Source organism: Malurus melanocephalus, unplaced genomic scaffold, assembly GCF_030028575.1.
Source record: "Malurus melanocephalus ecotype Western Australia unplaced genomic scaffold, MMel_1.1 scaffold_93, whole genome shotgun sequence".
Classification (NCBI taxonomy): domain Eukaryota; kingdom Metazoa; phylum Chordata; class Aves; order Passeriformes; family Maluridae; genus Malurus; species Malurus melanocephalus.
In genome coordinates, this window is record NW_026623325.1 from 1,448,436 (window position 1) to 1,474,746 (window position 26,311).

Below are 26,311 nucleotides of genomic sequence, written 5' to 3' on the forward strand. Positions count from 1 at the left end.
GGSTTTAAACTACTACAAAACAAACTTTCTTCCCCAATTACATACAAAGTTTATAATACAGATTTCCTTTATATGTAAGTTCTATATCCAAGATAGCAGCTAATTTGCTAAAATATTTTAAAGTCATTTAATCAGGCTCCAAATCTAAATGCTCACAGGTAAACATGCTTAAATCAAAATAAAGCACCTTTAAATCTACTTAGCTTAATTTGGAAAACTAAGTAACCACTTATGTAAAAGATTAATGTGTATGTCTAACACATATAAAAACAAATTTAATTATTCCTGCAAGGGAATTTTAATTCTGGCACTTGTTACCTTGGATTTTTGGCTTTTCTAACTGTACAAAGCTCACACAGAGGAAAAAAAAGAGAATCTAAGTGAAAAAGGACGGAGTTTCCCTTTGTGCCAAGTCCTGYAGCCGCACAACTGTGATCCTTGGCAGCACAGACCTGCAGCCTCCAGGGTAAGCCTGTAATTAGCCAGAGCACCATGATTCACCACAGGAGCTTACTAAAGAAAGGAAGGACATATTTTGCCAGAGCAGTGTACAGCTATAAGCTTACAACAGAACATAGAGCTTCGTATTTTCTAACCAGATGGAGTACTACTAYAATATACTAAACCCAGAAGAAGTTCATTTGTAGAGAAAAATTATGGTTGGGGAATGGGTGTAGGAAAAGTATCACAAAGTATCACAGTATAGCATAGAAGTAAGTCTGCAATATGACATCACAATAATAATGATCTGTAAGTCTCTAATCCAGTAAATTTAGAAACAACTGTTAAAAAAATACTGTGGAATGAATTSAGTATAAAAATAATATTTTAAATAGAATTCTTATATTTCTCTGTTCATTCTGGCAAATGCTTTAAAGTAGAAGTTTCCTTTTTGTGGTTTTGGCATGCGYTCTTTTGTGCAAACTTTGAGGTTTCCCACATCAGGTCTCAGAGTCAGCTTTCACTGAAACTTCCCCTCACCTGTCCCCAGCACCCACATCRGGTCAGTACCATGGTGCTGAGCAGCAATCTTACATCCTTACTGTAATTTTCAGATACAGCTGCCAACCTCTAATAAGTCTCTATAGCACCTGTGAAAACATTTATTTTTTAAAACTTGCTACACAACCACATATATAGCATTTCCATTAAAGCCAAACCTTCTGATTAAGTCCTTTCTCCACAGGTATAATCAAAATTTCAAATCAATAATCTCTTGCTTCTACCAGGTGGACCAAAATTTCTTTAGTTTTTTCTTCTTTTTAACAAAACAACTGGCCTTGTCAATGTCAACTAAGCTGTTCAACTGGAGATAAACTCTTATTTTAGCACCAATGAAAATCTGGTAGAATTGTATAAAATTGCATCATTGGCTGATTTAATGGAAAGCACAAAGCCAAGCAACCATACTACTGGCAGTTGCACAAGCTGCACAGACTGGACAGTATCACAATAATCATGTTGCAGGGGAAATCTGGTAAATCAGTTTAGGAACTTAGCTACATCAAGTTATACCTTATAGCTTTGAAACTGACAGAAATAAAACCAAAAAGGACAGTAATAGGCTTCATCCTTTATCAAAAAGAAACCCTCATCAAAATCAAAACTCATGTTCATAGTCCCAGCTTCAAAAGAACAGCACAATTCCAGTTAGAAAACATTGTACACACCTAACTTCATTTATTGAAACTTACCCAAAATGTGTTTGCAAACAGCAAATGGTGATTTTGATTTTCTAAATGACAAGAATATGTGCTCAGCATGTTGGCGTTGCTCATTATTGACCATGGAAGGTGGTGCCTGAAAGAAAAAAAAAACTTATTCAAGCACTGATCAAAAATATAGTAAGAACAATGCCATGAACTTATGTCTCTTAACAAAACTGCTTGCTCTCAGGCATAGCCCCTTCTTATATTCCACTGCATATTTACATCACATGCACATAGGTGCACATAGGTGTGAATATCAAAATATCAGGCAGAGAGTGAATAATTTTAGTTTCCTAATGCTGTTTCTCAATAACGCTAAAAATTTGATCTAAATTCAAACCAATCCTTTCTCTACTCAGACTAAAATTACCACTGCACATCACTAAATGCTGCTATGCACACTCACAGTCCTGGAAGAAAAGCACTACATTTTTCTTTAGTTCTACATTTGTTTTAAAATATTTAATTAACAAAATCAAGAGATTTACAAATTACTACAGATGCAATCTAAAATAAAGTATTACCAGTAACATACTACCCTCTAGTGTTTAATGCTAAAGTTGACATCCTGAGGACCGGGTTTGATTGAAGAGACAAGTAAGCCCATTTGGGAATGGCTATGGTGATTCCTCAGCTTACATCCATCCCTATATAGACCCACCCCGTTACATCCTGGGCACCTTGGTTGCTCAGGTAACACCTGCTGCTCTCCTGTTGAWAGCCAGTTTCATAGCAGTTTCTATCAGAAAATCAGCTAGAGGTAAAGCATAAAACCATGCAATAACCTGGACCCCTGGGAGGTGCCTATGGAGCGCAGAGGAGAGTTGCCCACACTGCAGCCTGACCTCATGGAGCAATTCCAACATTCCCCCCACTGCCCTACAAGGTAATAACAGCCATTCAGAAAGTAGCAGCAGCTCACAGCACCACACTACTCTCCATTTCTGCCACTAATATTCTCTGATCTCTGCTATTTGGGATTTATCTGAATGAGCACAYGGCATAAGATATTCTTGCAGGGGGCTGATACCATAAACACGGTACACAAAACTGATGCACCTCTGAGAAAAGAGCATGCACCCATGTAGAAAGATCACATCCAAACTGCAGAGCAGGATCAAGGTCATTGGACTTCAGCTGAACTTCCAAACTCCACATTCCAGCCCTGTCCCTAGTGGTGTGSGGTGAACATGTGTGCCACCTATCTTTCAGTTGTGATTTATATCCACTGCTTTGGGAATAAAAGTACCAAGACCTTAGCATTAAGACCTAGGTTTTTAACCTAAGTGAAATATTTCCCACTAAATAAAACATAACAAATTTGATTTAACAGACACTTCTGTGATATAGCCTGCTGCATGTGCATGCAGCAGGAGCTGTTCCTAATAATTTGTGTTTTCTGCAATCTGAAGGGCAGTCCTCTTCTGCATAGACTTCAGCCACATTCACTGCAATAGAACCAGCTGTACAGAATGCCAGAAGAATACCTGGAGCAGTTTCTCAAACAGGCAGGAATGACCTATACAGCAAGAGCTGGACACAAACTTCAGCCAGAGCTGTGGCAAATAAACCAAACCAATAAAAAAAAAAAAGGCAGTCTCCACCCCATTGTACAGGCAAGCATTTGTGTAAATGCAGAGAGAACCAGACTGCAGAAATGATTACCAAAAATCACCACAGTTTTTTTTTCACCTGGATCAGTTGAAACAAAAAAGGCAGGTTTTTTTTTTTTTCATCTGGATCAGTGTGGTTCACCATAACCCAACACATAAGCCTAAACCAGCACAGTATGAGACAACTGGTACTGAAAAAAACCAGCCTATCATTTAAGGCACAGTTGATCTACAGCCTCTATTGCTGTGCAATGCCTGGGAATAAGTCTCAAGGAACACACAGCTCTGCCCAATGATATTTCATCAGAACTAAGACTCAAATTTCTTAAGACAAGTGACTTATTAAAATAACATTTTCCTACTAGAAGGGTAGGTCCTACTCCTTTTTTGGTTCCACCTCCATGGTCTTGTTACCTCTTTGCATGATACTGTCTATCAACTAGTCCATAAAAGAAAAGCAATAGAGGGGAGATCCAGGGGCAAGGGGAATGAACATTTGTTAGCCTAGTAAGCATCAAAAAGCCAGACAAACGCCAGAACCGGTGCAATGATGGGGAGAAAAGGACCTCTGAGTGAATTTCCCTTTCAACACTACTTGCAGCTTTCAGCTAACAGCTTTCAAGTCTCATGAAGCCTCACTAATTATAGCCATGTTAGAATTAATCCTTTGGGTGTGACAAAGCATATTTTTTGCAAGTCTGGGGTCATTTATATTCATATCTCTAGAGCAAGAAGACTAAATCAGGGCTACCTGATCCTAATTGAATATTGCTTAAACACATCATATTTGTCATACAGAGATCCTATCTATTTTCTGTTCTGTAATACTTAAGGGCACTTTCAGGGATATCAGCTGCAAACTATGGCATCACTAAAAACACAACTAGAGAATCAAAGCTTTATGGGAAATAACTCCTTTCTGCTTATAATAACTAGAAAGCAGACCTCTTGCTTCATATTATTTTAATTCTTCTAATTCTCTGAAGTCCCGTTACAGAAAATCTTTGACACCTTGGAAAGGCATATCACATTCCTGTATTAATTTTTAAAATCTCAACAACTTAATAATACATTACATACTTTGACTCTCAAAACTGTCCAGAACAGACAAGTGCAACAGTTAAGATTTGAACTGTACTATACAACCACCAGAGGGAGCTTAAAGCTCACAGTCTACTGCCTTCACTGCATTTAGACAGTATTTATCTGTACAATGAAAGTAAAGTCCAGCTAATTTTGGCTTTAAAGAAAAGGCCAGCATATACGTATTCTTTGTAAATTTCACATTATAAGAACACTGGCTTAGTGAGCCCAAGAGCCCTGTTCCCTGGTGCCCAGCACCTCTGTGGCACCACAGGATTACAAATGTACCCAAAGTACTCATCATGCTTGGAAGCTCCCCTAGAACACACACACACACACACACACACACAACACATTCACTGTTTTCTTTCTAATTGTCTCCTCCAAACTCTTCTCTACTATCCAGCTTACAGGGAACTAAAAAACAGTGAGGTAATGAGCATGTTTTGGCATATTGAAACCATTCGCAGCTATATCACTYTCTTTACTGTTTGACATTACTACCTCTAACACCCCTATCTGTTCTCTCTTTTGTCCTACAACTTGCCTATAAAAAGTTCTCCAGAACAATGATCATCTTTMTGATTTTAGCATAACAAGCTACTGCCACTTAAGAAGAGAGCTCCTCTATGACACAATATTATAAATAAAATTACAACCTTTCAGCTACCAAAGCTGTCTGGCAACAGTGCCTAGAAACAGGATTCAGCAAGACTACTGTTTCAAATAGCAGCYATTCACTAAAACAGAAAGAGAAACTGAAACTGAAAGAGAAACTGAAAAAGACATGACTAGAAACACTGTAGCAGACTCGCACTAATCCTTGCAGGACCACTAAATTCATGKGAAAGCCGGGACAACTAATAGGAAACTAATGTAACTGCTTGCCTTTCACGTCAACCAGTTCATTAAAACAGAAAAACAAATTYAAAAGGGAGAGAAGAAAAAAAAAGGTGAAATACCTGATGACTGAATTGTAACMAAGCCAATATGTTAGAAGATCTAAATCCTGCACCTACTTATGGAAGACCAACTCTCATGGAAAGTACACACATGACTAGGAAACATCTGTTGATGTACATGTGGAAAGAATAAGGGCTATGGGATTTTCTCTCATTTTCAACAGGAGTAGTTAGATGYACACAGAGGATCTGAACCTACACATATGTATTCAGAAACACCTGCTTTACACAAGCATTTCCTACCTCAGTAACATACCTTTAAAAATGTGCGTAATTATGACTTACTTGACAGGATAGAAAGTGCCAAGGAATTAAGGTAACAGATACATGACAAGGGAAGCAGACAGSATGCAGATACAAGATATTCATTAAGAATGAATATCTAAAGGTCAGGTCACTACAAGTTGAAGTCACCATTTTGCCACTAAYTGGCTGAAGAAGTAATGCCACATCCATGTCACACATTTCAAGTCTCCTTTTTTAGCTCCTTCCTCTTACCTAAAAACACTTTTTGCTTTAGAAGAAATAAAAATATCAAATTCCACTCTCCCAAGTGATTCTCTTCAGGCAGTTTCATGTTGATCATCACAGATAGAGAAAATACAACATTTTTTGATCATATATTAGAAGGTACATTATTTTCTTAATGGTTTTAGCGCACAGAATAGAATTGTAGCACCACATAATAGTTTTAATTGGAAGTGATCTTTAAAGGCCATCTAGTCCAACCCCTCCCTCCCGCCCCCTCACCATGGGCAGAGACACCTACATCTTCCATCCAACCAGGCTGCTCAGAGCTCCATCCAATTTGGCCTTGAACATTTCCAGGGATGGTGCATTCACAATTACTCTGGGCAACCTGTGCCGGTGCCTCACCACCCTCATTGTAAAAAATTCCTACCTTCTTAAGAGGTCAATAAAAAGGACTGAATTGGCTTCTGACTATGAATCTCRATCTGTTCGACACTTTCAACACCTTGTTGAAGTTGATTGTTTAGTAGTTCCTTCTCATATCATTGTGGATTCCAGAGAATATCACTTATTGCTTACTTAAGACACTGGCAGTATCTTAAAAGTAACAACCATTCAAGTGATAACATTGTTATTAAAATCAATAATAGAGCCAATTTTTATTTAAATATTTTGTTAACCACCTTGCACTACTACTTCTCCATCACAATTTTGGTAAGAAAAATCCTGGCCCTGATYATAGATAAACATAACTAAGGATGGTGTGAGCAGCATTCATTCCTTGCAGAAAAAAAAAATTGCTAAGACAAATTTTTCGCTTTTGCTATGGCAAGAGTGCACTGAATACAACCAAAGTCAGCATCTTTCTACAATTATACTGGGGGAAATCTGCAAATTAGCATGTCACAAAGAACAGTCACGCACTCCTCCAGACTTTGCTGCTGGGGAGAACATGGAGAGAGCACAGTGGAGTGTTTTAAGCTGACACCCACAGTATTCCCACCTACAAAAAAGGTCCCCTATGAACAGTACAGCCTAAACACTAGTAGGATTATGGAAAGGAAAACATGCCTACTAAGAGAATTTTCTTGGTTTAAAAAAAAAAAAAAAGATCAAATTGCTTGTGCCTCCTAGTACTAAAGCAGAGTAGAAGCCCTTCTTGCCAAAGGCAACGTTTATGTCTACAAGTAAAGCTCATTGACAGAAGCAGAAACAAAAATCTGATACCTTTTCTGAAGTGGACTTCATAAAATTCACCACAAACTCTCCAAAYTGAGCCTCTCAAATATGTAGGGGAATCTTGCCTTCCTTGCAGTCAAAAGGTTCAATAAAACTTTTCCCAAACTGGTCTATGGGCCGCTCTTGGCTTATGAATGCCCAGTTAAAGACATTCCTGTTCKTCAGAATGGTTGTCTCTGTGCTGTGGAGAGCCTGAAAACCCAACGGGGAAAAGCACAGGAAATGGATCTCTGTCAATATACAGGGATAAGCAAAAGCCACCRCAGATGGCAATGGCACTGCTGGGCCTGGACCTTGCTGACAGCCACCATCAGRCAAGACATGCTCACAGAAGCAAGGAATAAAGGAAACCCAGATGGCTTGCCAACATGTCCCAGAAGGCAGGGAAGCCAAGTAATAGTGAGGCATATGCACAGGAGAAAGATCATGAGTGAAGTTGAGAAGCATGTGCAGGGGAACACCATGTGATGGTGATAACATAGCTGAAGAGTACAGGCAAAAATAGAABGAGAAAGACAAAAAAAAAAGGGAAAAAAATAATCAACCACAAGGCTGAGCAAAAATTTTTAGCTAGTGAACATATTGCATTTAGGACAGCAAAATATATTACTCCACTCATGTAAGCAATTATAGCTACAACATAACTAAATAATTAAAAGTCATTCAATTTTAAATTATTGTGCTCCTCTACCAAGATGACCAAAACCCACTAAAAACAGATATTTTGGTATCTTAAATAACAAAAACACCTTAAGAAAATTACTCCCCAAAATAGTTCTGCTCTATAAGCAACTTAAACAAAAGGATCAGACTGTCAGAATAAAATTACCGAGTTTAACTCTACCAAAGTCAAATCAAGCAACATGCCCCAAGACTGCATTGCCCTGACTTCTGTGGAGTCAAGCCATAACAAGTTTCCATTCCAGTTTTAGCAGTAACACTTTTCAAGTGTTTCAAATAAGCTTTTTCCTACAGTATATCACAACACACTCAACAACCGTCACTTGTCTTATTAAAGTAGGTAATCAAAGAGATTAAATATAGGGGAAATTTAGCCACACTTTTGTTCTGAGATACTCATCCTACTTATCTAGCAAACACCTAATGATGCAGGGATGCCTGGTCCACTCATGAAGCAGATGCCACAAGCTAACAACTCAGACTAGATGAAGATGCTCAGCTATGCAGCGTTTGGCAAATGATTTACAAGTAGATCAGACGTTCCAGCCCCGGGCACAAGGCCAGAAGGAATTTAGACAACTGGTATCAAGAGCAGCTTCTGCTGCCCCAGTCAGATCTGTCATGACATGACTGCCTAGCTTTGAGTAATAGCTACTACAGAAAACTTCGCATAAAAAACATCTCCAACTACATTCCAATGACTTCCTTAAAACTTACTTTTTAGAACAATCATTTAAATTACAGCAGTAGCTCATCTTCCAGTTTAAAATATACTCAAGATTGTTTCTGAAGATTGGTAAGAAAGATGCAATAAAATCCAACAGACCTGCACTAGGAATAACATGGTGGAGATTTTAGACTTTCTGAACCAAAACTTTTATTGTTTTTTTATTCTTCCCCAAAAGAAATTACAACTTGAATTACTTAAATCCCATAGTGCCCAGTATTTTTCAGTATATATTTGGAACAAATGTGTGACTGCTGGAGGAATTGCCTCCTACACACCTACTCACTCACATCTTGCTTTCTCGCATAAACTTAACAATAGGGAAAAATGGCTATTTTTTCATATCAGCTTCAGCTTTGTATTTTGAAGCTGAAATATGTTATTAAGTCTTCTGCAAGTAAAACAGGACAAATGTGGTTTGTAATAAGAGCTATTCTCAGTTTAGTAATGGTCTTATATAAGATATTATACATATACATTAATTGACTAAAGAGCCAAAGTAAATCATTACCTTCAACAATAAAACATTTTGTGAGGTAAGACTTCTTTCCAAGGCAAGCAACAAACACTACTGAGATTTTACTTCTCTGCTAACAATTTGATCCACAAGTATARACTATTACAGGCTCTCCACTGAAATTACCCTTAATTTACATGCCCAACACACTTCAGATATATGACTTGTGGCAACCAGATTACAGAGGAACTGCTTCCACTATTCATGTCTGCTTCTCAGCCTCAAAACAGGTATCTGAGATCTGCTGCTTGACCATGAGTGGGGGCAATAGGGAAGCAAAAGGAAACGATGCAAAACGCAGTCTTTATTCAAGGAAGCRGGACCATAAAGGAGCAAGACGAAAGAAAAGAGAATGAGGAAAGTATAGCTCACAGGTATCTGTGGTAGAACACKGACAAGTGGATGCCTTTAAGTGGTCTATGGACCTATGTCTGATCTTCATCCACTATTATCTCTGACTGCTGTCAGTGTCCTCACAGGATACATGTAAGACTTTCTCTYTTCTGACCACTGTGCACACTGTTCAACATGAGAATCCACAAATTCAATGAAACAAACATTACAATGACTCATGACAGCCTTCTGAAAGCGGAAGATGAACAAGATCAGCCCAGACTCCATCCACCTCACAGAAAACAGCCACAGTAGAATTTGGGAAAATGACTGAATTCTGCATAGCTCAAGAGTGGAAAGTTTAAACTTTAAACATCAGTRGTGGACAAGAGCCCCATCTAAAGTAAACACGGAAACAGCACACAGAACTATTACAGATCTTATATTCACTATGACCAAAATCTAATTTTCTTTTTTAAATCTTAATGCTTTCTTTATAAGCTCTGGGTGAAGAAAATATTTCAAATTGGTTTCAAGAAAATTCACCATAAACTTTAATAATCTKCTACTTCTGCAAGTTTAGGCAATGAAAACCAGGATACACCATGGCATGACAGTGAAGACAAAATACTTTAGAAAATTACATGTGCACTTTATACCTATTTGTTACTGTTTCCTCCACAACTGCACTTCAGACATCAGTTTAAACACACTGAAAACAGATAAATCTGAGAAATAGCCCATAATGGATATTTAGCCTACARTAGTCTGGCTGTGGACAGTGAGAARATGAAYGATKACATGTGGCTATTCRRACCCTGAAATTAAATGTTATTTATTTTCTAATCTCTACATACACTGTTCTAACATTTCAAAGCACAAGCGGGGTCTGACATGCAGTTCTGTTTAGCAAAATAACTTTTCTAAAACACTTGACTGACTGATGGCAATGGGCAAATCTACAGTCCCCTGAAGTCAGTAAGATCCAACAAAGCAACAAGAAGTCAATCCACACGTACCAGAGAAAGCTCAATCAAGACAGAAAAGGTGTGACTCACTATGTAAGAGAAGGACAAAGATAAGAAAAAACAGCATAACTACACAGAACAGTTACAGAAAACCTCATTGTTCCAAATCCAAACCTTTTTAAAGCATTTAATGTTTACAAATAAAATCAACCTACTTCAACTTCAGTAAAAATGGCACATCACTACTGTAGTAGCACAGGAACCCTAAAAATGTGTTACCAAAGGATACAGAAAGTCAAAGMGCCCCTACAACAACTGCACTCACAYCAACCYCAAGTACTGCTCTCCRGTTTCCTTTCATTGTGTAAAGGCAAAATCTTCCTGTTGGGAGATTTAGCAGAAAATAAYGCCCCCATGCATTCTAGCTACACCTCAGGTATCATGGGGCTGGTGGTGGCTGAGTGATAGCCAATTGGGCAACATCATCTTGTGATCTCCGAGAGCTGCAGTGAGCTTGGTCTCCTTATCCTTGAGCAAGAAAAAGAAAAGTTGGTGGAAATGAACCCACCAACTCCAGCTGCTTCCCTCTTTCCCCACAAGCAGGCATGGAAGATACATGGGAATGGGTAGAAAGGAGTCTCAGCATCAATGCACACCACAAACCTCATTGAAGGAATGGCCAATTCCCAYGACAGGTCCTGGTTCTCCAGCAAGAGAGAGATCTAAGCCTACCCACAGCCTCTGAAATCCTGATTGCAACTTGATCATGAGATACAAGTAGCTCACCTCTGTATTGCTCATTTCTGTGCCTACAGGATAGCACAGAGACCACTTAAAAAAAGTGCCAGCATAGTGACAGTGAATTTCAATACAAAGTTTTAAGTAAAGAAAAAACCACTGTGATCCCTCTACCTCTAGACAGATCATAATAATGCTGGTAATAGCAATACACACTTTCCAAAGTTCATAACTTGAGATGTACATAATACATGACCCATTTATTAGGCTCACTATACACCAAATACAGTCAGCATCTGCTCTCCTTCTGCAAGAGAAACTTTTATAYTGTATGTGAAGAAGTGTCTTATACTAACCATTTTTACCTGTTGCCCAACTTGGAATAGTACTTGCTGAAAGAACAGCTATAACCCATTGCTGTAAGGGYGGCATCACTTTACTTAGCCTGCTACAGCAAGCATGTGCAGGTGGAGTGAGACATCACAGTGGTAACCCCATGCCCCTCACATACAGTCTCCAAAATGCAAGTCAAAAGCCATCACTACATGAAATATTTAAATGGAGATAGTGATAAATTTTGGTTTCTGAGCATTTTAGGCTTTGACTCCTATCAGAAAGACATTTCCTCCCAYCAAGCTAATGAAGAAAGGCAGACACACAGGGCAGCCAGTTTCCCTGCCAAAATTCAGAGTTTAGCACTTCCTTCACCATGAATCTTGTTAAAATGTGAAAACCATTTTGTTCTAKCACAGTTATTTAGGAAGAGTTGATTAAAAGCAAGATAAAGAAGTTTTTAAAGTTCATCTAAATTTGATGTGGAAGATTCCTTTGGTTTAGTGTACTTTCAAAATGGCATGCCTAAACCACCTACCTTTATTAATGGCTTTTAACTGCTAGGGCATTAATAAAAACTTACAGACACAAGTCAAACACACATGAAGTACCATATCTGAATCATGTAAGGAAACAGATAAGATACAGACAGATAAAAGGTACAGACAAGAAATAAAGGTTAAGCAAAAAAGAGAAGCAGAATAGAGGCCAGAGGAGGAAGTTAAACAACTGCATTAAGGGGAAAATAAGAAAGCCAAGAGAAATTGAAATTAATTTTGTGAAGAGAATAACAYCTTTCATTCAAACCCAAGAAAAATTATGAACTTCCACTGAACACACCTAGAAAAAGGTCCTTCTCCATTTTGCCCATACTGGGAAACAGCAAAAATACATCTAGAATTGTATATACTTGAGACAATAGGATGTCTTCTACTTTTACCTTGTTTCACTACTTTGTCCCATTCTTGCAAACATCACCTGAACCATGATACTGAAGAAGCAACACATCTCTGTATTCATCCTGCGATATTCAGAAGAGCAGACATGACGTGTTTTGAGAAAACCTCTTCTAAACAGGACTCTTTAATGGAAAAGTTTGGTGGTTTTTTTTTTTTTAAATTCCATATAGAAACATTTTGGGATTTTTTTTAGAAGACGCAGTTTTTAGGATTCCCTTACAGTGAGTGCCTGAGCTCACTCTAAGAAATCTGCACAAATTAGCCAAGTCTSAAGCTCTGAACAGTCACCAGGCTCCACATATTCAGACTGCACTGAAAAATTATCATGAAGAAATGTGGTCATAATTATATATTTTATTCTCAGCACTATTACAAGGAATGTTACTGCAAAATGAACAGGAGATTAGCTCCYGAAACAATACTGTAATTTCTCTTGACATTAGAATTTAATATTTATATATCCTCCACTAAACAATTCATTATCCTGAAGCTACCTAACATCTGTTCTTAATCCCACCTAAAACAACCTCACAAAATAAAGGTTTTGCATCTTACCCTCCCTAGTTATCTCAGGAAGAAGCATGTTTGTTTTTGTGTTTGGCCTTTGGTAGCTGTTGTTGACAGGTGAGGAAAGCACTATTCATGCCCTCATCACCAGAGAGGAGTGTGCATGTTTTGTAAACTTATTTGCACACTTCCTCAATAACAATGCAAGATGTAGCCACCTGGGAAGCTACCAAGACTATGGTTGAAAGAGAAGTCAAATAGCAGCAACATTATTAGCAAAATAAACAGTAGAAGCTGGTGACCCAGGAGATGAAAAAGCTAAACTTAATGTGAACAGTTAAGACCCTGAGGAAAAACAAAGCAAAACCCAAAACAATGAYGCAGAAAAACCAAAAAGCTCTCTTTGCACAACATTAAGATCAGTGAAAGTTAGTGTAATGCCTTTCTGCCACTGCTTTAACAACACACAATTCAGCTTTAAGGCACTGGGGAACATATTCCTCCCATCCCAGGAGTGCAGTCCTGTGACACAGAGATACACGTCCAGGCTCCCACCTGGGGATCTCCAGTTCAGGTACACAGAGATGCTGCGAAGATGTCCACATGAAATCTACCAGTGCCAAATGTGTAAAATGTGGTTTTTAGATGAGGTGTGTAACATAAGAGGAAACTAACTGAGCTGTAAGGTGATACCCAAGGCAGGCAGGCAGGGTCTGCCAACAMGGACAGCGACTGTGAGAAGTCATGGCAAGATGTGTGAGGAACTGAGTTAAGGGACTATGAGAATGCCAAGTCCACCAATTCAAGACCAAGCTATGGCAGATCATTTTTGGGGAAGTTCATAACAAAACCTTGAAAACCATCCATTTGCAGAGCAAAATAAAATAAGCAAAATGAGAAAAGCCTTTGCTGCTTGCCCAAGGCAGAGAAACATGTAGATGCTGGGGCAGAGACAATGACACTTGACCCCACATCTCCAGGTTGGATACCCTCCACCAGTCCCCAGTCAGTGCACAGAGATACAACTTCTCTTGTGCTGCCACAAGACACAGGTGGCAGCTCTGCTGTAACTCATCGATGAGCATGTCAATGAGCCAGTGTGCTTTGTGCTTATACAATTGTTTCTGCTGCTTATTAGCTTCAATACTGTTTGCATGCCATCACKAACGCCACAGTTAATGATAGCTGGAGCACTGTTCACAATAATAAAGGAAGGCATAACTGAATGTTGGTCGCAATCCAATTGCACCACTGATCTCTGTGCAAACCCGTGCTTAAGCCCCAGAGCCACAGATGCTCCATGGCACAGGTCARTGCATTAGCCTCTGGAGTACACACAGATATTGGATTTTCACACTCTGTTAATGGTGCTACAACCTATTTTTTTAATTCTACAAACTGCCCCTGCCCTCCTTCACATTTAGCTGAAGCAAAAACCTATGCAGCCAGGGTAATTTACTCGTGATGAGAAAGTCAAATTCAAGGTCCTTCCAAAGCAGCCTGAAGAATTGATTGAACATGACTCAATCACTTCCTGGTGTCTTAAAAGCCATCAAGCTACCCATTTCTGAAAAACTGGAAATACAAAGTTGAGGAATATACCACTCACTCCAATACAATACCACATAGTTTTTCTGCAGCTCTTCCAATGAATGGATTTCAAAACAAATTTGTGAAGGATGCTGGTATTATTTTCCATCACTACAACATGATCCTAGTCTAAGTTGACAGTAATGAAGAGGGGCCGCCTCTCCAGAACTCCAAGGCTATGGTGCTTGGAGATTTTCCTCTGGTTCCAGCCATGCTAATTCCTTTCTGCTCCTAGACCCACATTATTATCCTGTGCTAGCTTTGGCAACTGCTCAATCCTTCTGACAGCCAGTCTAGCTCACTAACCTAACAGATAATCAATCCAGCAAAAAGACAAGCAATGTTTTTTCTCTTCTACTCACTGTTTGGCTGGTTTAGGCTCCTATGAAAATACAGCCCATGCTGCTGTCACACACTGCCTGGTACTGCAGATGTTCTTCACTTTAGCCAAGGCTTTTGAAATCCATGGGACTGCCATTATAAACCATAAAATTCCATGGCAAAACACCTTTCTGCACTTCATTGATTTCACAGCCACAGATTAATTATACAAAGCCTTCAAAAGACCCTGGCACAAGACATATTTTCAACACTACCACAGCTGTGTCTCTAGCATTTTGCACAGCTGCACATAAAACAGCTGGCCTGTATGACAACAAAGACTGAAATTCATAATTTCAGCACCAATCATAATATACCTATGGCCTTTCTTCATATTCACTTTTGTACTTCTGTAAATTTTGAATTTGTTAGGAACCACTAAACCAACTTATCTGACTTACGAAATAAAAGCAAAAATCTGCATTCACTTGCTCCTACATTAATTTAAATAACTTTTACTGCATTTTCTACTAAAAAAAATCAGTCTTGATTTGAAAAAAAAGAGAATGGTACATGCTACTTCCTAAGTGGTTTAACAACATAATTTGACCAAAATTTCTCTCGGGAGCATAGGCAAGCTCTCTTATCTCAGTCAAGGTRGCAGAATTGTCTCTAATGCAACACAGTGAAGATTACTTTAATTAGAARACTCTCTTCTCCCTGCATTCACTTTCCAATCTAGTTCCCTATGCAACCACTCAGGTGGGTGTGCTATTATCCTATGTTTTGGCAGAGCCAAAGACAGCACTGTACAGTAGCCACTCATTGTTATATCTCTGAAATAGGAAAGTTCAGGGTTTTCCTTTTTGGGAGACCAGAAWGAGGAAGGACTTTTCAAAATACGTCCTCTGGTCAGTTTTCCTTCATTCCCTATCTAAACAACTACTCCCTRTTCAAAGGATGCTTTGGATTTTAAAGTCCAAAGGACCAACATCGTCTACAGCTCAGATCTGACACCTTCTCTTGTATGCCACATCTGCCAGCACATATGTGGGTTTATGCCACTCATACACCCCACTATGTATCAAAATTGCAGAGATCTTATGTACACCTAATTCAGACAGACTTTTTAGAATCAAAACACTGTCAGAAATTGATGAAAAGGCATATTTTACTTATCTGCTTGTGACAGGATCAGCTCAACTTAATAATCAAGAGGATTTCTTCCACCTCTCCATAGGGAAAGCTGTTAATTAACTAATGAACACAGATTAGCATAACAACGATAAGACTCTTAGGAAGCAGGTTAAAGGGAAAACAGCAGTAGCTATTGCCTGAAGAAGAATTATCCAGATGGAGCTATGGACTAATGAAGCTCTCCAGCAGACGAATGTAGAAGAAAGCACATAGTATTTACATCGATTACTCAGAACAAAATATAGAAATACGCCAATGCACATAGTATTTACATCGATTACTCAGAAAATAATATAGAAATATGCCAGTGCAACAGTGATATGTTAAATGTGTGTGAAACATATTGATTCAAAAAGACGAATACTCCCTCTGTGAAACAGTCAGGGGAAATAAGCCCTAAGCATGCAGAGTCCCATTTCACTAGATTTTAATTTCATCAAACATGTTTATTTTTCAAAGGTATCAGAATCTCTATCAGTTYTCACTTCTCTAATCTCAACTCTTYACCTTACTACAGATATGCTCCATGYACATTTGTTCTTGGTTCCCAGGKAGGAGTTTCACTAGCATGGTGCACACTGCATGCACTTACCTCCCAAGCTGTAATCTGAACTGTGTGCCTGCAAAATGCACCAACCATACCACTTCTCAACCAAAGAAGAAAAAGCTATACATATACGTGATGGACTCCAAAGTTACTCAGTACTGCTCCAAAAAATTATCTGGATGGCTTGGGTATGTTTCTCTAAAAATATCACTTTGCTGCTGTGAAGCAACAAAGGAAGTTACAATGTTAAGTATTATAAGGRAAGGAATACAAAAGAATATAAAGAATTTACAACCATCTAAAACTCTCAAGCACCTACATCACRAAAGAATGTAGTTGTGGTCAGTTCATTCAAAAACACTATCATAAATCTAAAAAACTACAGAGRGATGAKTTGAGGTAGGGGGGAATATTCCATRTGAAAAAATAAYAAGACCCTTCAGTTTAGCTAAGAGATGACTGGAGGAYGCAATATCATAGAGAATTACAAAGATCACAAAGGATACTGAAGAAGAAAAATCAAAACAATTTATAGGTATTTCTCGTAATTTAGGAATTATTAAATTATCCAACAGCAGGCTTCCCTCAAATAACTATGTTAGTTTTTTTTCAAAAACACTTGTAAACCCCATTGCACTTAGACAAGCGTGTGTATATATATCTATACATATATATATATATATATAAAGACTAAATGATATATAATAAAACTAAAAGAAAAAAATGCATTCCAAAAACAACTGGACATATTTGTGGAAGAAAAACAATGAAATCATTTCAAACTTTCGAAATTGCTAATTCAAATAAGATCAGGTGTCCACTAGTGAAAGGATTATCCTTATTTTTCAGACCTTCCCTCAAAATCAGCAGCTAGAGACCACCACTGGAAAAAACTCATCTGAGCAGATTTTTTGTCTATTCCAGTCATAATATAGCACACATCCAGCTTGTTTTATGGGTGACAACTTGGAGAACTTCCACAAATTTTCTCAGCACTAGAATGATTCATTTGTCTGATTTGTTCCAACAGGCAACCTGCCATAACAAAAGCAGAGCTAGTCCATCTCTCCCTTTCACCCTTACTATGAGCCATGCTCAACAGTCTGAAAAATTGCCTTGCAATGAAGACAAATTACAACAAGAAACTGAACTTCCTTGAGGAATAGGTATTGTCATGGCCCTTGTGGAAAACAGACTGGCTGGTTATGTCCAGATGTGAGATGGTGGAGAATTGATGAGGTTGATTCAGCAAAACCACGAGCCAAGYCACTTGCTCATCTTGAAACTGGGCTTGAGCAAGGCTTAACAGCTGARTGGTGRCTGGGCTGAAGCAGAGGCCCCACAGCCTCATGTTGTCTCAGTGAAGTGCAGAAAAGCACCCATATCCCTATGCCAGCCCTCAGCCTCACTGCCCCTTCACTGTGCATAACAAGCYTTGGTTTAGATCTSTTCCTCTGAGGMGACTGTGAGGGCAGTAAAGACATGGCAAAGATTGTTATGGCCRCCACTGCTGCCTCAGCCATGYGGAAGAGCACACTGAAGTACTGCAGTTCTGTGCTGTCTTTTCTTCAGCCACAAGTTAGGTAGCTCGGTTTGATGAAGATAACCAAAGATCTTCATTATCCCCTTGCTTATATATTAAAAACCACGCCCACCGAAATGAAAATGAGAAAACAGATATCCCCCCACCCCACATCTATGATGGCAGCAACAGGCAGACAATGATTTTTAACTGCAGCCATTCATCCATTTGTCCAAGAAGTATACAACTGGTATTTGAAATCCTACACTATGGAAAGACAAGAATACAACCCCACTCTGCAGACAAGACAATGGGCTTACTCCTCTCCTCTCCCCAAAGCAGGGACAAGACTGCATTGGAGCTTACCTGGRAACACTTGTACACAGAGCTCTGCACTTACAGGTTGRAGGTCTAGKGCAGTTATCAGCAATCTAACAAGAATCTATCATCTGCTGCTTCAAAAAAACAGGCTGTTCATGACTCCGCAACCATGGAAGTTCTTATTCAAYGGGAGCAGACTTCAGTGTCTAACTGATGATAAATGAGAAACTAAGCCTATCTATACCCAGCCACTCTGATTTCTAAGGACTGGMTAGAAGGCAAGGGAGTTTATTTTTTGACAATTTCATACACTTACCACAACAACCCTGATCTCCAAGAAAGAGCCAAACATAAAACTGGTTGATAGTATAAACAGTCTGGACTTACTAATGTGCACCCTTACACTCTTATTCTGTAACCTTATTTGAACATCTGAAAGTGAAGTTTGTAGGACTACTGTCAGACAACCCAACTTTAGCCTGAAACCTCCCTCAGTATAGCAGGATAAGTCACAAACTAAGTGGTACCCTGAGAAGGTGGTGATGTGAGAATCCACATCACCCCATACACACACCCAACATCCCCCAGCCTTAAAACAAACCGTAGTCAAAACAGAACATTTACAAACTTTTAAAGAATGAGGTTCTTCCGCAAAAGCCTTTGATCAAATGTTTTTTGAACATTCCAAGAACCACACCACATAGAACAGCATAACAGGGACCTCTGGACCTACTTTGTTCAGTCCCCTGCCCAAAAAAAGAACTCGGTTCAAAGTTAAATCAAGTTGTTGTGAGATTTGTTCAGTCAAGTGTTAAATATCTCCAAAGATGGGAGATCCCATAGAGTCTCCACACAGACTGCTCCACTGCCTCCACCTATCACACTGTGATATTTTTTCCTTGCCTCCATCTGGAATGTTCCTTTCTGAAACCTGTTACCTCTTTCTTTTCAATGCGCACCTCTAAGTGAAGTCTGGCATTTCTAATATCAGGAGAGTCTGAGTTATCAAGTAAATTGTACAATGAAGGTATATTATACACTTGAGCCAACCTGACAGCTCACCACTGACGGGGGCAGACCAGCTCTGTACGTGTCCAGCAATCTAATTTCAGTGCCCCTGTGCTAGCTCTGCAACCTAAATGGCTGCACAGATAGCCAATACATCTTGCTAACCTGACAAAAATCCATTCCCTTGTTTAATTCCTATGTCATCTCAGCAATATTAATATCTTCTGCACAGGATCACAAGGAAGAAAGTGGAAMTGCAAGTAAGAACAGAGCACCCCTTTCTGGAAAGAGGCGGGGTGAGCAACCTATAACCTGTGAATTTACATTTAGGTGTCAGAGCACACTATATGCTACAAAATTTCAACCTGCTTTAATAAAAACTCTCAGCAATAACTAGACAAGCGTTGGACATGCTTCCTACTTCATCCTCTCACCTTTGGGATGAAATGTACATTTCTTTCCATAATAATACAACCAATGTCTTCTCTAATCCATGAAGACAGCTATTAAAACAGTGCTTAACTAGTATTAATTATATTTGGCATTAATTACCACCTGAGCTAAACAGAACATAATAGATAGGAGACACATRTCAGGAGATGCCAAGCCAGTAGGAAACGGAGGAGGAGTAAATCATTTCAGTTCATTACCAAGCCAAAGTCACACAGGCCAAAGGTGGATACCGTTCTGTGGCACTGAAAAACTTCACAGCAAAGCACTAATGGGGCTCTTACTTCAAGTAAACACCATGTAGCTTTGCTGGAAAGGAATTACATACCAAATTTTTATAYTGCAAGTACTTTCACACACATTAAAGAAAATTGTCACAGTACCAGCCTTCAAAGTCATACTTGGTAGCTAATGACAACATAAGTTTCATCTTTTATAACAACTCTTCAATTTTAACCAAATTCCAATCCTTACTCAAATTAAGGCTTTTGAATGCGAGCTACGTAGAGCCTGTTGAAAGGCATAACCAAGGAAAAGCATTTCCAAGCAGCTGTAGAAGAGCTTGGTGAGAGAACAGATTGAACCTTTACAGTGTTAAAACATGGTACGCTATGGTTTGTAAAGTCCATAAAGATCAGCAGTTTAGGAGATCAGGACTGGGGCATACTTTTTCTGATATCTAAAAAGTAAATTTCCAAAGGAAAACTCAGCTAACCCAGAGCAATGGGAAAAAAAAGAATTACGAAAAYATTTATCAAAGATTTAGAGAGCTCACAGTACTTATGAGGCTCCATACTTAGCCTCAAGGAAAGTTAATTAAACACATTCAGGTCTTTTTATTAGCATKCCATTATTCTCCTCAAGAGTCAGTATTTCAGTCTGAAACCAAGACAAGTATCAGGTAAGCCACCACCACTCCCTGCTCTGTGTTTTGATATGCTGAAACATCTTTGATCTATCACTAGCCATCTGTATTTKGCAAGGATTGCCACCATCTCAGCTGAGACACTGTCACAAGAACACCTTGCCAAATCCCTCCACAGCTCCCTCCCTACCAGTTAAAACCTTCTGCCATCTATTGTCAGACCATTCACAGCTCTGCCCTCTCCCATTACTCCAGGTGTGGCTCCACTGCAAGGTGCTGACCTTGACTCACAACCTCCAACAGTTGCACCAGGTTCATCACCCTCCCAACCCCAAGTCCTCAGATTTTTACATAAATAACTTTCTAAGCGATCCCACAATTTTGCTTGTTCAGTTCACCCATCCCATCTGCCACACAGAGGTAGCTTCCTGCCCTCATCCTCAAGCAGACCTGTAACCTAACAGTGCAGCTCTCTGGCTAAATGAAATTCAGATCATCACTGTCCAGGCGCAGTCCTGAAACACAAGTAAGCTCTTCTTTTTGCAAATTTGCTAGCAAGACATAACAGGAACAGATCTCATAAATCTTTCAGTCTCTAGGGACCCACATCTACCTTTGTGAAGCACCCACTGAGCTGCATTCCTCTCCTGCATCCCTCCAAAGACTCAATGAGTTTTGAGAAGGAACAGAGCAATAACACTCAATAGTTCTCACAGTTCTTCCATAGCCAGACTTGCTTAAAGCCTGATTCTGGGTCCTCACCCTCATGGACAGCTTTAGAGAATATCTCTGTTTCAGGCAGCTTCCTCAGTAAGAGCTATCTAACTAATTCTTCTCAGTTTAGTGTTGTCGAGGAAACTTCCAAAATCAGCTGTGGAAAAGAAGTAAAAAGAAAAAGCTAAAACCACAACAAGTTTGGTTTCATATTTTCAGAGGCTGGAGAGAGGAACATAAAAATTCAACAAGGATCTTAAAATCCATGTGCTTGCAGATCCAAGGCATAGTTTTTCCAGCAAGTTCAGCAACTATTCTTCAATAGAAGCACAGACATAACCATGAGAGGCCTGCGTCTTTTCACTATATTAACATTTTTACTTAATTCAACTCCACAGTAAGTTACTTTTACTTTTCCCTCTCTGTGCTAGGAGGGCTATGCTAGGGAAACAATGCCCACACAAGTTACATTTAGTCTTCAAGCACAGATGCAAGATTTTGGAGATGCCACTCCACATGGGATCGGTTTGATATTGAAAATCACCTAACCTCCAGCTTACACTGCAAATACGAATTCTGTTACATAGTAATACTTACTACCTATTTTCCTTATGCCATCAAAAGCTCCTGGCAATTATTGCATTTGGGTTATTTTTAAAACTGATATATACAGAYTTTACCAGAAGATCTAACAAGCTACACAGTCATGTTTTGCAAAGCATGCATGAATCAAAAGCAGCTCAAAGTCTGAAACCTATCACTGGTGGCATACTTTGAAAAGTGWTTTTTCTGGAAGCACTAGTGCTTGTTGCCAAGCTATTTACCTTTACTGTCCTGCCTGGAAACACAGTCAATCTTTCTCAGGCTTTGACCTCACAAGGAGTAACACACATATTCTAATGGGACACCCATAAGTAAAGCTGATCACCTGTTGCTTTACAGTCAGGCTGCTACAGCGAGACATTAAACTGCAATCAGTCCAGTTGCAGCCATTGATTAATTATTGATACCAGAAAAACTCCGCTACTATTTATTTGGTTCTTTTGAAATCCCATTAATATCAACAGCTTACAAACTTTATTTCTGTTAGAACTGCTTTTTGACAAGATAAATTCCRTGGGGAAAGCTTTCAGGTAGACATTTACAGAAGATCTAAGCGAAAAACCTGTAAACTATACCAGCCAACCTGGAGTTTTTCATTCAAACAATTTTTTTACAAGGATGCAAAACCAGGATGACACCAATGGTCATTACCGGTATCCAATTCCATCACATTTTCTGATCTCTGCCATATGGACTTCCTTTCCCATTCAATTATGAAAACAAGATAACATACTCACAATCAGCATGGCCTGYTAATTGATAATAAAAAGACCAAGTGCGAAGCACCACTAATGGCTTTGCTTCAAGGCGGCAGCATCGTGAGCCTATGACTCCTCGCTGCTACCCAGTTTAAAGGAAAACTCTGGAACCGGATCGCRCCATTCCCGAGGCCGCTTCCACTCTGCCCAGGGAGCTTCGCTGTCCCCGCTGGGCTGGGGACGGCCGCGACCTCCGGCCGCTCCTCCGCCGCCGCGGGAGGTGCCCGGGGCCCCGGCCCCGCCGCCGGGAGAGAGGGAGGGAGAGTTGCTCACTGGCAACTTCGGCGAGGGTCTCTGCGAGGGAGCGCGGCGGTGCGGGGGCTCCAGGACGGACACCCCGCAGCCGGGGCGGGCAGCGCGGAGCGCGGGCAGCAGGCAGAGCCCGCTCGGGGCGGCGRGGAGCGGGCGGCACATGGAGGAGCGGCGCGGCGTGCGCGGCGGGGCCGGCCCCGGCTGCGGGGCCACAGGGACCAGCCGGCGCGGCGGCGGAAGGACAGGAGGGGAGGGAGCCCGGCCGACCGGGGAGCGGGACGGGGCGACGGGGGCGACGCGCCCCGACGGGCTGCGCCCGGAGCGCCACGCCCGAGGGGCGAGGGCGGCGGGAGCGGAGGTGGGGAGGGGAGAGGGGTCCGGCGCGGGCGCCCCTCTGGGGGCGAAGCGGCGCTCCAGGCGCGGCGGTGCCGCCACCCGCCTCACCATGAGCACTTTGGCCGCGTTCTCCAGCTGGGCGATCACCTCGGGGGCACCCCCCGCCGCCGCCGCGGCCGCCGCCATCATGGTCTCTCTTCAATGACGCGCCATGCGCTGCATTCTGGGGCGAGGCGGCCGCGCGGCCAATCCCGGCCCGGCCCGGCCCCGCCGCGGAAGCGAAGCGGCGCCGCCGCCGCAGCACAGCGCCYGCCGGGCGGAGACAGCGCCCGCCCCTCGCACCGCCCGCCGGCCGCCCCTCGGCCCCGCCCCGCCCCTCACGCCCTCCGGCCGCCTCTGGGGCGGGCCCGGCCCGCAGCACGCGGCGCTTCCCGAGCCGCTGGTCCCTGCTCGGCGCACTTGTCCGGCCCGCAGGTTGTTGGCGATGGAAGGGACCTCTGGAGATCATCCGGTCCAACCCCCTTTGCCAGGCCAGGGTCACCTAGAGCGGGTTGCGCAGGAACGCGTTCGGGTGGGTTTGGAATGTCTCCAGAGAGGGAGAYCCCGCAACTACCCTGGGTAGCCTGTTCCRGTGCTCTGCCACCCTYCATRGAAAAAAGTTCTTCCTCGTGTTGAGGTGGAGCTYKTTGTGTTCAAGTGTGGCCATTGCTCCTCGTCCTGTCGCTGGGCACCCGTGAAAAGAGCCTGCCACTCCCTGGCATCCGCCCTGGAGACTCATGCATTTCCTTGTGCTTCCCAATGAGCTCAGGCGCCAGCGCGGCCGCAGGCGCTGGGTGCTGGCAGTCCCTTGTGCTCAGCAGTGCTTACAGCTCTGATGGGATGAGAAGCTGAGTTTATAAAATACAGGTTAGAAAGAGGTGGGAAGGGGACAGGGTAGTCAGCGGCTTTACAAATGAACTGGTTTACAGCAGACAAAAGAAAAAAAAAACCCAAAAAACAAAAAAAAAAAACGGAAAAAATCCCCAAAGCCTTATACCCACCAATGTTTAAAACTGTTCTAAAATGCATTTTCCCCTATGTAAGTCCACCTGGAGCTCCTTTCATTATGTTGGTTGTGAGTTACGARACCACATCAACTCTGAAAGATATGCTGAAGGGAACATTGTTGTGCACCCATAGGAGCAAAAGAACTCTCTGCTTATGCTTTCACTGGTGTTTCATTTTGGTAAAGGGGTTTGCCTTTTAAACAAATCTGRTGGTTTCCACTTCATTTCGCACACTGGAGCAGACTTGGAGCTTTGATGTCTTGATGTCAGCCAAAATGGAAGATCTACAATGCCAATGACTGTTGAGTGCCTAGGACCAGGCCAGATCCCCTTTAGAACATGTCCCTCACAGTGTACAACACTGAGCACCATCATCTGTTTCATTCCTCTGAGCACATGGACCAGTCTGCCCTTAACASAGTCAGGTGTTTCCAGCCAKSGTTCTCCCAGCCTTGGGGAGGCATTAGCTGACCTCAAGTGCTGAATTTACCTGAAATACCTGAAGGTTCGGAATTTATCAGCTAATTGAGCAGGTTGATAGGAGTGTTGAATGCTTGCAGACTATTCACATAATCTGAAAGTAAATGGACAATGTTTCCATACAGGTGATACAGTGTAATAGCCAAAGGCAGGGGTGGGGAGGGAAGAATGACAGAAATCAATRACATCAAGAAATCCATCTTTCCTATTCCAAAGAAAAACACAAACATTTTTCTCCAAAGAAATGACAGCTTTTAATGCTGAAGAGGGCATGGAGTGCTCATTACTAGACAAGTTTAAAAGTAGCAATAATTGAAAAGTAGCAATAGTATCATATAAATTATTGATTTTGGGGTTTACCTAGGAGGTAATGTAATTCATGTTGAAATATAATGTGCATTTCAGGGTAASATTCAACTTCAAAGCTGAAGAATGTTGGGACATCATCAGGGCTGCACTGAAAGGAGGGATAAATAAAAGGAAAATTGAACAAACATCAGAGATGGAGCAGTTCAAAGGTAGTGAGAGCGTGACAACACACTTTAGTCCTGGAATGTTTTTATTGGGCAAACAGTGCAATGTACAATGAGCCTCATTAAAGAACAGTGAAATTAAAAAAAGACTGAGAAGTTTATGTACAAAGAAGTAAAATGTAAAAAAAAAAAAAAATCCCTAAAGGGTATGGAAAAAATTAAAGAATTCTGTGTTCAGTAAAGGACTATTTCGTTTGAGTAATTCTGTACTTGTAACTTGTAATCAAAATGAGATTCTTCAACAACTTTTTCCACATGCYCAAATGTCCTTCATTCTCCTTTGGCCTTGTCTGTTCAGCAGAATGCTTGAATAACAATGGAAGTAATAGAATAGTATTGTTCRGATTGGGGTGACTCAAGAGGTCTCCACTCCAACTTTCTTTTTCTTCAGCCTTCTTTGTTCAGTGGGGTCTTGAAAACCTCCAAGAATGGAGTGCACAACTTTTTTTGGGCAACCTATGTGTCAGTGCTTGATTGGTGTCACAGTGATCTTTTTTCCCCTTGAATCAGGATGTCCTCATGTGACTGTTGCCTCTCATCTTGTTGCTGTGCACCTCATTAGAGAGTCTTGCTCCATTTTCTTGATWGTCTCAGGTACTGGAAGAAAGCTCTTGGGTTTCCCTTCAAGCCTGGATGCAGTTCTCCCAGCCTTTCCTCGGAGGGCATATGCTCCCACCCCCATGCCAATTTGATTGTCCTCAGCTGCACTCACTGCAATTTGTCAGCTTCTTTCTCACAGTGCAGGCTCCAGAGTGTAGTGTGGTTTTCCAGACGTGATRTAACAAGTGCTGAGTAAAGAGGACTAGTACTYCTTTTGATGTCCTGGCTGCATGCCTGTGAAAACAATCTAATATGTGTCTGTAAAGGTAGCCTTGCTCACCACCGTGCTGTTCTGCTCACTTATGTTTTGCTTGGTACCTGTCAGGCC

General features: G+C 41.0%; 1 protein-coding gene across 2 annotated transcripts in view; it reads right to left on the minus strand.

Moving 5' to 3' along the window:
* XPO4 (exportin 4) overlaps window positions 1-23,603 on the minus strand; it is a 75,368-nt gene extending 51,765 nt beyond the window's left edge. Inside the window, exons 1-2 of one of the 2 annotated variants that reach the window (XM_057368514.1) lie at window positions 23,433-23,603; window positions 1,695-1,800 (exon numbers count right to left, since the gene is read on the minus strand). In XM_057368514.1, the coding sequence (XP_057224497.1) occupies window positions 1,695-1,800; window positions 23,433-23,513 (187 nt within the window). In that variant the 5' untranslated portion in view covers window positions 23,514-23,603. The remainder of the gene's footprint in view (window positions 1-1,694; window positions 1,801-23,432) is intronic. The other variant, XM_057368513.1, reaches the window with a different exon arrangement.
* Window positions 23,604-26,311: the final 2,708 nt, after the last annotated feature.